Consider the following 17,346-nt stretch of genomic DNA (forward strand, 5'->3'; position numbering starts at 1 on the left):
TATATGTACAGAAGAAAGATAAATGACAACTATAGCATAAAACATACAGTGATGGTAAATGGAACTATATGACTGCAAGTTTCTCACATTTTACTCAGGCGGCACAATACTACCTTTTAGTGAATTGTGAAAGGTTATAATTTCTAGAGAAAGCATTAAGATATAAAAATGCAAAGAGATATACCTAAAAGGCCACTAGATCCAACTATATGTCTAGAAGAGATGCACTTACCTAAGACACAGATAGGAGGAACATAAAAAGAATAGAAGAAGGCATACTGTGCAAATAAGAACCATAAAATAAGCTGGAGTAATCATACCAATATCAGATAAAGTAGATTTCAAGAAAAGGTGTATTACTAAAGATAAACGGGGAACATTTCACAATGATAAAAGGGTCAATTCATCAGGAAAGCATAATAATCCTAATCAATAAGTGTGTATGTACTTAATACCAGAGCTCAAAATTCATGAAGCAAAGACTGTCATCACTTAAAGGGCAAACAGACAAATCCACACACCATATGTGAAGATTTTCTTTTTTTCTTTTCTTTTCTTTTTTATGCTTCAAGAATTTGCATGTCATCCCGTGTAGGGACCATGCTAATCTTCTCTGTATCCATCCAATTTTAGTATACGTGCTGCTGAAGCAAGCATGACATGTGGAGATTTTAACATCCTTCTCTCTGTGCTTGCTTCGGCAGCACATTATAATAACATCCTTCTCTCGCTACCTAATAGAGAAACTCGACAAAAAAGTCAGTAAGGACATAAAAGATCTGAACACTAACAACCACTTTGACCTGACATCTTTACAACACTACATTCAAAAATGCAGAATATACATTTTTTTCAAATGTATTAAAACATTTTTCAAAAAGAACTGATCATATGCTAGGCCATTAAACAAGTTTCAATCAATTTTAAAGAACTGAAATTTTATAGTGTATTCTCTACTATAGAACTAAATCAAATAAAAAAACAAAAATATATCTAGAAAAAAATTTGGAAATTAAAAAACCTTTTATTTTATTTTTTTAAGATTTCATTTATTTATTCATGAGAGACACACACAGTGAGAGAGAGAGGCAGAGACACAGGAAGAGGGAGAAGCAGGCTCCATGCAGGGAGCCCTATGCAGGACTCGATCCTGGGTCTCCAGGAACACACCCTGGGCTGCAGGCAGCGCTAAACCGCTGAGCCATCCAGGGCTGCCCTAAAAAAAACTTTAAAATAACATATGAGGGCAGCCGGGGTGGCTCAGCGGTTTAGCGAGGCCTTCAGCCCAGGGCCTGATCCTGGAGACCAGGGATCGAGTCCCACGTTGGGCTCCCTGCGGGGAGCCTGCTTCTCCCTCTGCCTGTATCTCTGCTGCGCGCTCTCTCTCTCTCTCTCTCTCTCTCTCATTAATAAACAATAAAAATAAAAAAATCTTAAAAAAATAAAATAACATATGAGTCATCTAAGGGACTCAGAAAATCAGAAAATATTTCAAACAGTTTAATCAAAATGTAACATATCAAAATTTGTGGTACATAGATAAAACTATGTTTAAAAAGAAATTTATAGCTTCAAAACCTTATCTTAGAAAAGGTAGGTAAAGTTCCATCATAAAAAGCTAGAAAAAGAAAACTAATATATACTGCAAATAAGTAGAAGAAAGGAAATAACAATAGAAAAATAGAAAAAAAAAAACATACAAGAAACAGTCAGGGGATCCCTGGGTGGCTCGGCAGTTTGGTGCCTGCCTTTGGCCCAGGGCGTGATCCTGGAGTCCCGGGGTCGAGTCCTGCGTCGGGCTCCCAGCATGAAGCCTGCTTCTTCCTCCTCCTGTGTCTCTGCCTCTGCCTCTCTCTCTCTCTCTCTCTGTCTATCATAAATAAATAAATAAATCTTTAAAAAAAACAAAGTAAAAAATTGGTTCTTTGAAAAGTTTAACAAAATTGCCAAACCCCTGGGTAAACTAAGAAAAAAGAAAAAAGCTGTAATTCACCAATGTTAGGGGAAAAAGAGGTGATTTCAGATTCTATAGATGTTGAAAAGATAATAATAGAATATTATGAGTGATTTTTCATTAATCCAATAATTTAGATGAAATGGGAAAATTCCTTAAAATCCCACAACTTATCAAAATTCATACAAGATAAAATACAAACTCAGAATACCTATGCATTAAAGGAATTAGGGATCCCTGGGTGGCTCAGTGGTTTAGTGCCTGCCTTCGGCCCAGGGCGTGATCCTGGAGTCCTGGGATCAAGTCCCACATCAGGCTCCCTGGGGGCCTGCTTCTTCCTCTGCCTGTGTCTCTGCCTCTCTCTCTCTCTGTGTCTTTTGTGAATAAAAAAATAAAATCTTTAAAAAAAATTAAATTACCAAAACCTTCCTACAAAGAAACTGTAGCCCAGTTTTATTGCTTACATAGAGAAACCTAATGGATCTATGAAACAACTAGAAAAGTGAATTTCTCAAGATTGCAGAATACAAGAACAACATACAAAAATCAATTGTATTTTAGTAATAGCAGCAAATAATTGGAAAATGAAACAAAAATTCCATTTATAGTAGCATCAAAACCTTAACATGCTTAGGCATAAATTTCTAAAAGTATGCACAAGACCTGTTTACTTAATACTACATAGACACTGCTGAGAGAAACCTAAGAAGATCTAAAAAAATGGAGATATATAACATGCTCATGAATTGGAAGACTCAATATCACTAATATGTCAAGTCTCTCCAAATTAATCCATATATTCAATATTGTTATAATCACAATCCCACCTCTTTTTTCTTTTAAGATTTTATTTATTAGAGAGAGAGCACAAGTGGCGGGGGGGGGGGGGTGTGTGGACAGAGGGAGAGGGAGAAGTAGGCTCTTGGTTGAGCAGGGAGCCTGATGCCCCAGGGCTCCATCCCAGGATCCTGGGATCGTGACCTGAGCAGAAGGCAGATACTTAGCCAACTGAGCCACCCAGGTGCCCCAATCCCACATCTTTTTTACACAGAAAGTGACAAGCTGATTCTAAAACACAAAGGACCTAAATATCTAAAGTAATCTTGAAAAAGAAGAATCCACTTGGGAGATTTATAATACCTGACACTTTAAGACTTTCTATAAAGCTACAGTACTTATCAGACTGAGTATGGATATAGACTCATAGCTAGACATATAGTAAAGTGTAACAGAATAGAGACCTTATAAACAGACCTACACTTAAAACGTAATTTAATTTCTGATAAAATGCCAAAGCAAACCAATGAAGGGCATTTTCAACAAAGAGTGCTGGTACAACTGGATATCCATGTGGAATACTCTGCCTCACACCATATACAGAAATTAATTTGAGATGGATCACATAAGAAATGGAAGAGCTAATGCCCTAAAGCCTGTAGGAGAAAATACAGGAGAGTATCTTCAAAGTTTGGTGGAAGATAAAGGTTTTATTAGGACCAGAAAGTAATATTAATAAAAAAAATCCAATAAATTAAACTTTATCAAAATTAAAACTTTTTTAAAAACTTTTTTTTAAAGATTTTATTTATTTATAGAGACACACACACACAGAGAGAGAGAGAGAGAGAGAGAGAGAGGCAGAGACACAGGCAGAGGGAGAAGCAGGCTCCATGCAGGGAGCCGGATGTGGGACTCGATCCCCAGTCTCCAGGATCACACCCTGGGCTGCAGGCGGCGCTAAACCGCTGCGCCACCGGGGCTGCCCAAAATGAAAACTTTTGCAAATGAAAAAGACATCATTAAGGAAGTGAATAGGTAAGTCACAGTCTAGGAAAATATTCACAATATATGTATCTGATAAAAGACTAGTATCCTAGACTGTTTCAAGAACTCAAGTGAATAATAAGACAAGCAACCTAGTAAAAATGGGCAAAATATTTGAACAGACATGTCACCACAGAAGATATCTGAATGACAAGAACACAAGAAAACTGCTCAGTAGCAGAAGTCATCAAGGAAATACAAATGAAAAACATAATGAGATGTCTTTATATACACTCCAGAATACTGCCAATGGTGGACAAGAATGTAGAACAACATGAACTGTTGTCACTGCTGGTGGGAATACAAAAAGATACACTGTGAAAAAGGGCTTGACAGTTTTTTATAAAATAAATACCTTCCCCTGGACCGAGCAATTCACTCTTAGGAATTTATCCAAGAGAAATGGAAATACATGTCCTCAAAAGGACTAACACAAAAATATTCATAGCAGCTTTATTCAAGGTAGCCAGTAACTGGAAACAGATAAGGCAACCAATGAAAGAATAGATATACAGATTGTGGCGTGTTCATACAAGAAATTACTACTCAAAAAAGGAACAAACTACTCTACACGTGACAACATGGATGGACCTCAAAAACACATTGAGAAACACTTTAAAAGATTATACATTGGATAATTCCATTTATATGAAGTTCTAGAACAAACAAAATTGATCTATGGTGGAAAAACACACAGATTAAGGTTGTCTTGGTGCATCAGGGCAGGAGTAGACTATGAAGGGGTACAAAACGGAACTTTATTTATTTAAAATGGTTCCCTAGGTTTTTTTTAAGATTTATTTATTGGTTTGTTTGTTTGTTTGCTTATTTATTTATTTATGAGCGACAGAGAGAGAGGCAGAGACATAGGCAGAGAGAGGAGCAGGTTCCCTGCAAGGAGCCTGATGTGGGACTGGATCCCAGGGCCCCAGGATCGTGCCCTGAGCCAAAGGCAGACGCAGCCACTGAGCCACCCAGGTGTCCCAAAAGGGAACTTTAAACAAATATTGAACTTCAATTAGCATTCATGCTGAAGTATTCAGACATGACTTATGTCTATAATTTCCTTTGAATGCATCAAAAAATAAAAGAGATTGATAGAGGGATGAATATTTACACAGATATATTATCTGGAAAATACAGAAAAATGTTAATTGAAGTGGACATGTGTATGTTCTCTGAATAATTATTTCAATTGTTCTCAATGTGTGAAAATTTTCATGATATAATGTTGGGGGGAAAATCATGTTTTCTCTTCCCCTGCTTCCTCACATCGCCTGTATTAACTGGAACTGAATTTATAGGAAGTAAACCAATAGGGGGTGCTAATCTGAGTCATGATTTTATCTAAACAAACAAAGCAAAAAACCATGTTAACACAAAAAATAAATCAAACCATTGCTTCCCACCAAAGAATGGATTGAAATGGATACTGACTTTAGCTTCACATCAAATATGTCATGACTCTGGTTCCAATGAGAGAAGTTCCAAAGTTTCTAAAGATAGGCATCTGCCTTGACCACAGCTTTTAGCACAAGAAAATACATTTGCTGAGCTTGGCCTCTCAGGGTGAAATGCAAGGCTCATGCAATGGCAACAAAACGAAACAGGCCAAGAACAATGTCAATTAAAAACTCACATATTAACTATTAAGGAGGGGTAGTCACCTAATAGGTTACAGATTCAGTGTTTATACCTTCAAGAACAAATTTCTGGGTTTCATTACCTTTATCAAGAGATGCCCCCGCCATATGGTAAAAGCTTAATGCAGTGTCCACATCATTAATATTCTTTAGGAAAGTAAAGAAGTTCTCCACTTCCTGAAATGTCAGACCCTGAAAGAAGAGAGACAGCAAGATAAGGCTGCAATCGGTAACAAAAAGCAGCACAAAATGCAGAGAACTAGGTAATTATTCAGGTCTATACATCAGAAATTTATGCTATTTTTAGAATAGAAACTGAATAAATTTGTCAAGGAATGACAAATTTGTATATGTATACAAATATGTATACTTGTATATGACAACTCTAGAATTTTGCCCTGTTGGCTAATTGCTTTCCCCTCCCATGTAAAACCTGACATGAAGCTGTTTACTGTGATGGCTGGATAGCTTTAATAAAAGTATTTCTGACCGTGCCCTCCAATTAGTCACAGTATCTATTATGACATTTCCTAAATGAGCTTTTAGCCCCTTGATCTGTTACATGTTATACATCTTAACAAGTTGGACTAGAGTCAGGACTTCTATTTTAATAATCTACCCTTAGGACAGCTAAGCTTTCTGAGGCTTAAACTAAGTAAAAAAATCACCAAAGTCAGTAATATATAGGGGAATGGTTTGAGAATTTAGCAGAACCCAAGCACTTGGGAAGCTGTTCATTGTGTCAATCTAAAAGCTACTAACAAAGCAATTTGCCACTTAACTTTAATCGGATGAAATTCCCTAAATGAAGTTCTTTTCAAAAGCTGCTCCTAAGATTTGCTGATCTGATTTGACTTTCTCTGATGGCTCAAGAGAGAGTAGTTGTATAACTAGGGCCTGGGAGGCTCCTTACAGGGTGAAGGATTTGTCCTATTTGACTATTTCCACTTCTCACACATCATGCTGTGATGGAAGTAAATAAAATTTCTAAGAAGTGGATTACACTGGGGGAGACATTGAGGTGAATGCCTTTTAATGAAGCATCAGGTTAACACTGCCCATGTCGATTGGCTTCCACTTGGTGCTGCTCCTCTTCTAATTTCCATTTCCCCAAACTAGAGAGCTCAGGCATCCACATGGGGAACTTAGAAATAAAGAAACTTCAATACAGACAATGTATTGAATGTTCTTTCCTGGTACTCTTCAAAGTGGGTCAATTGTATCTTTCTCATTTAATCAATCAAACTAAGAGCTAAAATACTGTATGTATGATTATGTCACATGATTTTTTTATCATTTTCCTTAGAATAATAGAAGTTAAAAAACTTTTTATTGTGGACTATGATGACCATATAGAAATCTGCATAAAACATAAATGTTTGGATCCCTGGGTGGCGCAGTGGTTTAGCGCCTGCCTTTGGCCCAGGGTGCGATCCTGGAGACCCGGGATCGAATCCCACGTCGGGCTCTCGGTGCATGGAGCCTGCTTCTCCCTCTGCCTGTGTCTCTGCCTCTCTCTCTCTCTCTCTGTGTGACTATCATAAAACAAACAAACAAAAACATAAATGTTCAACAAACTGCTGTAAAATGAACACACTGACCTGTTCCACCCAGGTCAAGGAACAGACTATTATCACCATCCGGAAAGCCTTCCTCTCTCCCCTCAATAGGTTCCATCTGTCATAACCCCCTTTTCCCAAGGCTAATCACTATTCTGACTTCTAGGGAGTTCATTTCCTTCCTTGTCTTTTAAAAAAATAGTGTTACTATCTCTTTATGCATCCTCAAACAGAAACAGTTTAATTATGCTTGTTTTGAACTTCATAAATGGAATCATGCAGTATGCATTCTATTACATATGGCTTCTCTCTTTAAACTCTATGTTTTGTATTCTGTAGTTAACTCATTTTTATTGCTGTTAGTATTCTATTGTGTGAATATACCATGATTTTTTAATCCATTCTACTTGGGTTTCCAGTTTTTGGCAATTATGCACAGTGGTACATCTGTATTTAAGTATGCATTCAAACATTTATGGAGTACCTACTATGTATCAAGTTCCATAATTTTTGGCAGTGAACTGGAAGGCTTATGTTAAATAATTTTTCTCTAACTTGAGGCCATTCTCTTGGCCTTGACTTACAGCATCCAGAAATAGGGCTTATTCCTTATATAAATGCTTTAGTATGCTATCTATATTTTTAAAAAGATTTTATATTTATTTATGAGAGAGAGAGAGAGAGAGAGGCAGAGACACAGGCAGAGGGAGAAGCAGGCTCCATGCAGGGAGCCCAACATGGGACTTAATCCTGGGTTTCCAGAATCATGCCCTGGGCCAAAGGCGTAAAACTGCTGAGCCACCTGGGCTGCCCCTTTACTATGCTATCTAATATAAACACTAGGCTAGAATCAACCTTATAGAGGTGAATTCTATTGGACCAGAAGTACAAATTCTACAATATCACATGCTTGTCCATGGATATCCTAATGCCATCTTCTCTTCCCTTCCATCAGAAGACATGAGTGGTGGAAACAACCCAAGTACCCACTGATGGATAAATGTATAAACAAAGTAGAATATGATTCATTCTTTAAAAGGAAGGAAATTCTGACATAAGCTACAATATGGATGAACCTTGAAGACGTGCCAAGTGAAACAAGCCAGTTACAAAAGGTCAAATACTATATGATTCCACTTATATGAGGTACTTAGATTATTTAGATTTATAGAGACAGAAAGTAGAATGGTGGTTGCCAGGGCTGGGAGGAAGGAGGAAAGAGGACTTTTTTTTTTTTTTTTTTTTTTTTTAGTAAGCTCTGTGCCCAACATGGGGCTTGAACTCATGACCCCAAGATCCAGAGTTGCATGTCCTACCGACTGAGCCAGCCAGGTGCCCGAAGAATTGTTGTTTAATGTGTACAGAGTTTCAGTTTGGGAAGATGGATGGTGGTGATGATTGCCAAAATATGAATGTATTTAATGCCACTGAATTATACACTTAAAAATGGTTAATGTAAAATTCTTTTTTTTTTTAGATTTTATTTATTTATTCATGAGAGACAGAGAGAGAGAGAGGCAGAGACACAGGCAGAGGGAGAAATGGGCTCCCTCGATGTAAGACTCAATCCCTGGACCCAGGATCACCACTGCTGAGCCACCCAAGCATTGCTTAACGTAAAATTCTTAAAACAAAGGGCATGAAAAAACAACAACAACAACAACAACAACAACAACAAAAAAAACAAAGGGCATGGTACAGGAAATGCTACCCATTCTGACAGACAAGCTCTAATGTTTGTTAGTAAAATTCATCGTGAAATGTCAAATACAATAGAATAGGTCAGAGTACTCATGCTGAGATTTAAGGACAGACAGAAAATCTGAACAAATGGCTATTCATTTGATGATTTAGAAAAACAGTGGGATACAAATCACATTAATGCCATTATTAAATTGAAATATGTAACATTTTACCTTTTATTGTATGGCTATAATAAAAATATTTATTGAGCATTTACTAACAACTCAGCACTATGCTAGGAACAGTGAGGGAAATAAAATTGCTCTGGATATGGGCCTTGATTTTATAGAGCTTACAATTTAGATAGGTCTCCTTAAAGAAAAGTTGATGCCAGTCACAAAAGTCTTATTTCTTTGTAACTACCTTAGTAAAAAATTGCCAGAGTTTTCTGGCAATAAAGTTATAATAAGATTCTAATATGAGGTTTGTGGATGAAAAGTGAAAGGATGTGCTTTCTGCAAATCTGTTCAAACTGGAAGGCATTAGCTGTACATAGTCCACCAGCAGGTGACTTGACCTGCAGAATCATAGCCAAAAGGAAATCATCTTCCCTTAGGCATGGCATCAAAAGGGATTTCTTGACACACTATGGGGAAGCCGAAGGAGGAGTTATTTTATTCTGTGACCAATTGTTCAACAAACTTGGAAAGATGAACTTACTTAAACCTGGGCTGTAGATGACTAAAAAAAGAAGATAAGGTTAATATACTTTGTGGACGGTAGAAACACTTCTTTGTTTATTAAAAATGAATTTAACATTAGGAATTTTTTAAACAAATAGAATTGTCTTTCAAAGCTAAAAGCAACTGATATAATGTTTTAGAAGAAAACATAAAAAGTCTTCATAACCCTGTGTTAAGACAAAGAGTTCTTAGATATGACCCTGAAAGCATAATCCATAAAAGAAAAAAGTTGATAAATTATACTTCATCAAAATTATAAACTTCTGTGTTTCAAAATACTGAGAGAATAAGAGCATCTGGGTGGCTCAGGCAGTTAAATAGCCAACTCCTGATTTTGAGTCAGGTCATGATCTTGGGGTCCTGGGATGGAGCCCCACAGTTAGGCCCTTTGCTCAGCAGGGAGCCTGCTTCAGGATTCTCTCTTTCCCTCTGCCCCTCCTACTTGCTCCCCCCCCCCCCCCCCCCGCCCCAAATACCGGGAGAACAAACAAATCACAGACTGGGAGAAAATATTTAAAAATCATGTATCTGATAAAGGATTTGTGTCCAGAACTATGTAAATAATTCTTATAACTCAAAAATGAAAAAATAATAATACAACTTTAAAAAGTGTCTGAATAGGCATCTTACCAAAAAAGTTAATATGAGTGGCTAATGATGTAGGAAAAGACATCAGAGTTCAAAGCCACAGCCAAGAAAGAATTCTTGAGAAGTCTTTGGTGCAAAAAGGTGACTTTATTAAAGCACGAGGACAGGACCCGTGGACAGAAAGAGCTGGGGTCATGAGGAGTGGCCCATTATATACTTTCAAGTTGGGAGGGGGTTAGGAATAATGTAAGTCTCTAAGGAATTTAGAAGTAAGGTTTCCAGGACCTTGAAGGGGCCAGCTATTGTTGGGAAAAGGTAATTTATTAACATCTAGCAAACCCTTAGTCATGAGACCCTTTAGATGTCTATCAGTGGGTCGTATGCTTGGCGGATGATTGCCAACACATATCTTGGGAGGGTAGATTAGAGATAAAGGAAATTCCTAAAGGAATTTTTTTATATGTTAAGGTAGACTTACAGGATCCTGGGGATCAGGCTAAGATTGCTTTTTGCGCTTAGCAAAGTATCAACGTTGAGGCAGTTGAGTCCCTAGAGGAATGTCACTCTGCCTGTTTCCCGGACTGGTCAATGGGCTGTAGGCAGTAAGGAATTTTAATAATTTCTCTTTTGCCTTTGCTTCCCACATCAGCTAGTACGTTCATGAAACAATGCTCATCAGTCATTCAAACCACAATGAGAACTACTACATACCTATTAGAATGACTGTAATAAAAAAAGACAAGTTTTGATAAGGATGTGGAGAAACTGGAACTCTCATACATTGCTGTGAAAATGAAACATTATACACCCACTTTGGAAAATAGGTTGATGCTTTCGTTAAAAAAAAAAAGGTTAAACTCAATTTTTTTATACAGCCCAATACGTAAATGTTCATGGCAGTATTATTTACAATGGCTGAACACTGGAAACAATTCAAATGTTCAACTGGTAAATGGATAAACAAAATGTAGTATATCTGTATAATGAAATTTTATTTACTATATTCACCAATAAGAAACAGTAAGCTATGAATACAAGCAATAACATGGATAATCTCAAAATAAGTAAAGGAAGCAACACACACACACACACACACAAAAGATTACATTATTTTATGAATGCATTTATATGAATGACAAATCTGTAGAGACAGAAAAGAGATGTCTGGTTGTGTGGTGTGAGGGCGGAGATGGGGGCTGAGTGCAAGCTAGCACAAGGGACCTTTGCGGGATGATGAAAATATTCTACAACTGGATTGCAGTGGTGACTGTATAACTGTAAATTTACTAAAAATCATTGTTCACTTAAAATGGGTGAATTTTATGGTCTGAATTACACCTCAATAAAGCTGTTAACAAAATAAAAAGCAATGTGAGTAGAAAGAAGTAAGGAAAATTTGGCTTCCTCTGGAGTCATCCGTTAACACCAGATATCAAGTGCTGACAGGCCATGGTGAGGGGACTACAGGGTATAATGACAGGGTAACACACTGTAACACATGATTCCCTGGTCTTGTCTCTTCATTGGTCATAGAAAATCTATCTGCTAGGAATCAATCTGATTGATTGCCTGAATTCCCTCTATGCCCCACTGAAAAGATAAAATAGTTTCCTTTCTTCTCCTTCTATGCTACGCCGCCGTGCACCAATCTTATCACTTATCATCCGCTCCATCTTCTGCTTAGGTTTTAAAAATATTTAATTAGAGTTTTAAAAAACATGGGAACCCTGGGTGGCGCAGCGGTTTAGCGCCTGCCTTTGGCCCAGGGCGCGATCCTGGAGACCCGGGATCGAATCCCACGTCGGGCTCCCGGTGCATGGAGCCTGCTTCTCCCTCTGCCTGTGTCTCTGCCTCTCTCTCTCTCTCTCTGTGTGTGTGACTATCATAAAAAAAAAAAAAATAATAACCCAGGTTGGGCACCTGGAAAAAAAAAACATGTAATTATTTTAATGTATGAATATTATGAAGTGATATATGAACAGTACAAAGCAAGTTCTTCCTCTATCTGTCTTTCAGTCTCCCTCCATGTGGTCACTGTCACCAATTTCTTGGGTACCCTTTCAGAGGTGTAACTGTGCTGATCTTGCTCTAATAAAGCATCTTCCCATTGCAAACCCCAGACTTCAACTGTTGCCTGGCAGTGGGGGGAAATTACACCATTTCTTTTACTTCTATTTCTACAAGTACCTAGTCACCCTAGAACATCACTTTTTTCATATATTCATTCCTCCTTCTCACAAAATATTAGTGATTTTTCACTGACAATGGGATAAACCCAACTTCTTGCCTAGTATTCAAGGTCCTCCACAAAACATTTCCATAGATTACCTTTCTAGACATCTCCCTATAGGCTAGAGTCTAGCAACACTGGTTTTCTTGTTTCCCACCAAGCCCTTGTGCTTATTCAAATCCTGGAGAATAAGGAGTGGCAATGAGTAGGCTCGTTAGTAAGAAGATTATGGGCTATGAAATGAGACAGTCCTGGCTTTGAATCATGGTGTCACCGCTTAAGACACCATGATCTCAAGCAAATAACTAAGGCTCAGAAAAGCATTTTTCATCTAAAAAATAAGGATTCTATCCACCAAGCAAGATGTGATAATTAGGGAGAAGATAGGTAAAATGCCTAGTACTTGGCAAGTATGTAGTTTGAGTCCTTAGTAAACTGGCAGGCCTATTACTACAGAACCAATGGCAATGACTTCTTTCAATTAAGCTTGAAATACATTCTCTTTGGTTTGTGTAGGACCCTGAGGGATGGAAAACAGGGGCAAGTATACTTATCATATACCTTTGAAGTATATGAAACTAATAGCAGGGGAGAACCAGAAATATAATGGGGGGGGGGAATCCATAAATTCTTTTATTTTTTATTTTTTTAAAAAAGATTTTATTTATTCATGAGAGACAGAGAGAGGCACAGGCATAGGCAGAGGGAAAAGCAGGCTCTATGCAGGCAGCCTGATGTGGGACTCGATCCCGGGACTCCAGGCTCACACCCTGTGCCGAACGCAGGTGCTAAACCGCTGAGCCATTCAGGCATCCCCATAAATTCTTTTAAAAGTAATTCACAGCTTAGTACTTCTTTGGGGTAACTACTATTTTTTTTTCTTAAAGATTTTATTTATTCATTCATGAGAGACAGAGAGAGAAAGAGAGGTAGAGACACAGGCAGAGGGAGAAGCAGGGTCCTCACAAAGAGCTGGATGCGGGACTTGATCCCAGATTCTGGGATCATGCCCTGAGCTGAAGGCAGACGCTCAACTGCTGAGCCACCCAGGCATCCTGGAAGTACAAGTTTCAAGGCTAATCAGTACAACAAAGCTAATCAATAAAGTAAAAGTTCTAGTCTTTTTAGTTTAGTGGCCACACCTCAGGTGTTCTACTACATAGTAGTGACTCTGATAGGCACCTGATAATTGGAATCAAGAGTTTTTCAAGTGCTATGCAGCAATGTTTCTAGAATCTGATATTCCATGATGACTACAATGTGGCTCACCTCTCAAATATCTGTGAAAATTCGTGAAGAAGAGAGCCCACATGAATATTATCCACAGATAAGAGGCAAAGTTAATAATCTAATAGTTTTATTACAACTGTTGGGTATGTACCAATCAGACTCAATAGCTGGTAGCAGTATTAAAAAGCATGATTCACACAGAAGGTTGCTGAGGATAGGGCTCTAAGAGGAAACACGAAGCAAAAGCAAAAAGCTTTATAACAACAACAACAACAAAAAGCTTTATAACTTTTGCTTGTCAAAATCCTACTCTGCTCTTTTTTGAGGATCACCAAAAAAGGTGATTTTTATTAAAGCCTGGGGACAGGACCCCTGGGCAGAAAGAGCTGCTGTGCCCTGGGGTTGTGAGGAATGACTGATGGTACACTCCAGAGTTAGGGGAGGTAAGGAAAAAGGGAGGTGTCCAAAAGGACTTTCACACATGCTAACGAAGATTCTCCCAATACTGGAGGTCTTGCTATTGTCAAGCTAAGATCGCTTTTTCCTCTATCCGCCTTTACCTTTTGTAACTGCCCTATACATTCCCAAACTAACCAGTATTGACCCTTAGGTAGGGACATCTCTATGCCCCTCTTCAGCAGGAAGAAATTATAGAATATGAGACCTTCTGCCTCCAACAACCTTAAAGATTTAGGAGTCAAAATTGTTCAGGGGGAAATGACGGGAGAGCATAAGGCAAGCTGAGGACAAAGCACAAGCTGACACCCTGCAGAATCTTACTCAGCTTTTAAGGCCAGGTTCAAACTGTATCTTTGCCAAGAAATCTTAGTCTCTTCAGTTGATTCTAATCTTTCTCACTGGTGCTCCCAAGAGTCCTCAGAGCTTTATTACGGTGCTTAATACATTCACTGATGCATTTGACAAACATTTGCCTATGGACACTCACTGTACTGTGGACATGCAAAAATGAGTAAGACCCTGCTCTCAAGAGGTTCAAAGTCGAGTGAGTTGCCTTGTACTATAATTATTTATTATCTGTCTCCCTGCACTAGGAATGTTAAGTTCTATGAGGCAGACTTGGTTTTGCTCATTACTGTATTCCCAGTATTTATAAGAATGCTTAGCACACAGCGGAAGCTCAGTAATTACTGAATATGAAATTATATAGTTCTTTGTGTGTATATATCTGTATTTTTTCTCTTTTTTATCTGTATTTTTTTCTTACTAAATATCACAGACTATGTATTTCTTGGGATAGGTGATGGTTTTTGTTTATCTTTTATCTTTCTCACAGCATCTGGCTTAGTGTCATACACATAGCAATGTCTGACATTGAAGTGACTATAATTTTCAATTCAGACTTCAGTAGATTTGCTAAATTATTAAAGTTTGCAGCTTCTGTGCTCTTAAGCATAGAGAACCATCCCTGTGAATTACATTTATAAAATCTCAGAAAACTCTTTCTTTTAATGAGGAAAGAAGACAATCTGGAGGAAAGAAAATAGGCAAATTTTAGAGCTCAGTCAGATTTGGCCTAGAAGAATTATTCACAGGAAAAAGGATATTGAGTGGAATAGGGAAAATCTGATAGATGATAGAGACTAATTTTTAAAATAAAGCCCAAACAAACCTTGTTCCCCATTTAAAAAAAAAAAAAAAAAAGGAAGAAAGGAAACTGTCTACTTTCTTTGTTAAATAAGAAACACAGCAGTTACTTATAGCATGAATAGAGCAATTTTTCCAGGTTCCCCAATCCTTCCAACTATTACTCTGGGACGAAACATCTAGAGACCCTGATGGAGTGCAGCCTGTCCAGAGCAGTGGGTCACAAGCTGAAGTGCACAGGAGAATCACCTCAGCAGCCTTTTAAGAAATACTGATGCCTGAACTCACCTACTAAGCTCCTGATGTAGTTGAAGATGGCCCAGAAATCACATTTCTGAAAAGTTCCCCAAATGATACTGGGCAACCGGGCTTGAGATGCACTGCTCTGGAGGAAGGGGATGGTTAAGGAGGGCTTCGGTATCAAAAGGACAAGATCTGGGATGTCCGAGTGGCTCAGCGGTTGAGCGTCTGCCTTCAGCTCAGGGCCTGATACCAGGGTTTGGGATCAAGTCCTACATTGGGCTCCCTGCAGTGAGCCTGCTTCTGTGTCTCTCATGAGTAAATAAATAATATCTTTTTAAAAAAAAAAAAAAAAAAAAAAAACAAGGGATCCCTGGGTGGCGCAGCGGTTTGGCGCCTGCCTTTGGCCCAGGGCGTGATCCTGGAGACCCGGGATCGAATCCCACGTCGGGCTCCCGGTGCATGGAGCCTGCTTCTCCCTCTGCCTGTGTCTCTGCCTCTCTCTCTCTCTCTCTCTGTGTGACTATCATAAAAAAAAAAAAAAAAAAAAGACAAGATCTGGAATAAAAAGCCTTGGCTATCAGTCCAGACTCTGGGTGGGTCATTCATTTCTCTTTCTCTCTGTCTCTATATTCTTAATGGAAAGAAAAAAAAATCTAACAGGGCTGCTGGAAAGACAGAAAGAGAAAAATGTGAAAGGCTGTGAAACATTGCACAGTCATTAAGCAATATGCAAATATTTACTTAATACTACCACTAGGACTGCCAGTCTTCTAGGTCTGTACAGAAGCCCACACAGAAAATGATTAGTATGAGCCAAATGAAAAGTTACATTTTCATGTTCACAAATGCAAATGGAATAAAAGAAAGAATTAGGGAGCAGATGGTGATTCCCCTTTAATGAGACATGGTCCTAGAGAGATGGACTGATAACCTTAGGAGCAAAGGCCCTTCATTAACTTTCATTTTAGTTAATTGCTATGTTTACAAACTTAATCAACATGAGAGGACAATCAATCTCAATCTCCTTGCTAAAGCAGCCTGGAAATTCTGGGCCTGAATAATTTAGCACCCAGATTTTTAACCTTTGACAAAAATCTATCTTTTTATACTTCAGAGCCCTTCTGCGAGGTCTCCAGGTCCTACATCAACTCCTCCCAAAGCCACTCTAATCCTTCAAGGGAGATGTCGCCAACACCCAATTTAAAGCTTTGAAATATAAATTCATAGTAAAACATGAATTAGCCTATTACGATAGATAATTATTTTAAGGTCAAATAAATGTCTGGACCAAACTTAGCTAAAAATTAGTCTGGTAGAAAGAAGTGTTTCCTAATGCAAACAACACTGTGCTTCCAGCATAGGGGCTAAAAATCTACCTAAACATTTGCCATTAATTTTCTGAAATTACAATTTCCAACAGATATAAGCTGGGTACTAAGCAGTGTGAAAGTTGTCTCTGGGAGAGAAGACTGCTCTCTGTCACTTTCTGTGAATGATGAGTTTTCTCCCATCACCGAGGGAACGCCTGCTGTGGGGACAGAAATATTTTTAGAGCCAGGTCAGTTTCTTTGGTAGTGGCCCAGTGGGAATAGTCCAGTGGATTGGGGCTGAGAATGAAAAGATCTGACACTGTGGAATGTGTGTGTATGTGTGTGATCGTTAAGAGGTATGCTTCTTCGCTGATTTCTGCTTCAGTATGTCCATCCCACACCCTGCCAAAACCCCAGATGCTGACTCAGTTCAAACCATCTGCCCCTTCCTGCACCAGGTACAGCTGGTGTGCAAAAGTATCAGAGAGCAGTGTTGACTAGTGCTGCTACAAACTCATGGTCTCCAATCACAATGCTGTGCACAAAATGCTCAGTCATCTCTTCCTGAATTCTCTAATAATCTTAGTCTTTTGGCTTCTATGCTTGCTCCTTTCCAAACTATTTTTTATAAAGCAGGCAGAGCCATTTATTTAAGCATATGTATAACCATGTCATTTCATTGCTCACAGCCCTTTAATAACTTCCCATTGTGCTGTGAATATAACCCAAACTCA

The 17,346-nt window shown here is 38.4% G+C and overlaps 1 protein-coding gene and 1 non-coding gene across 12 annotated transcripts in view; both read right to left on the reverse strand.

The window, feature by feature from the left end:
* Window positions 1–17,346, reverse strand: part of MICU1 (mitochondrial calcium uptake 1) — a 248,921-nt gene that overhangs the window by 22,146 nt on the left and 209,429 nt on the right. For 10 of the 11 annotated variants that reach the window (XM_077894920.1, XM_077894916.1, XM_077894919.1 and 7 more), the window contains one exon: window positions 5,505–5,613. In XM_077894920.1, coding sequence (XP_077751046.1) covers window positions 5,505–5,613 — 109 coding nt within the window. Of the gene's footprint in view, window positions 1–1,700; window positions 1,861–5,504; window positions 5,614–17,346 lie in introns of all 11 variants that reach the window. The other variant, XR_013377818.1, reaches the window with a different exon arrangement.
* LOC144313168 (U6 spliceosomal RNA) lies at window positions 552–653 on the reverse strand. Its single transcript, XR_013378894.1, has one exon. It is a non-coding gene; the product is annotated as a U6 spliceosomal RNA (small nuclear RNA).

Source organism: Canis aureus, chromosome 4 (genome assembly GCF_053574225.1).
Source record: "Canis aureus isolate CA01 chromosome 4, VMU_Caureus_v.1.0, whole genome shotgun sequence".
Taxonomy (NCBI): Eukaryota; Metazoa; Chordata; class Mammalia; order Carnivora; family Canidae; genus Canis; species Canis aureus.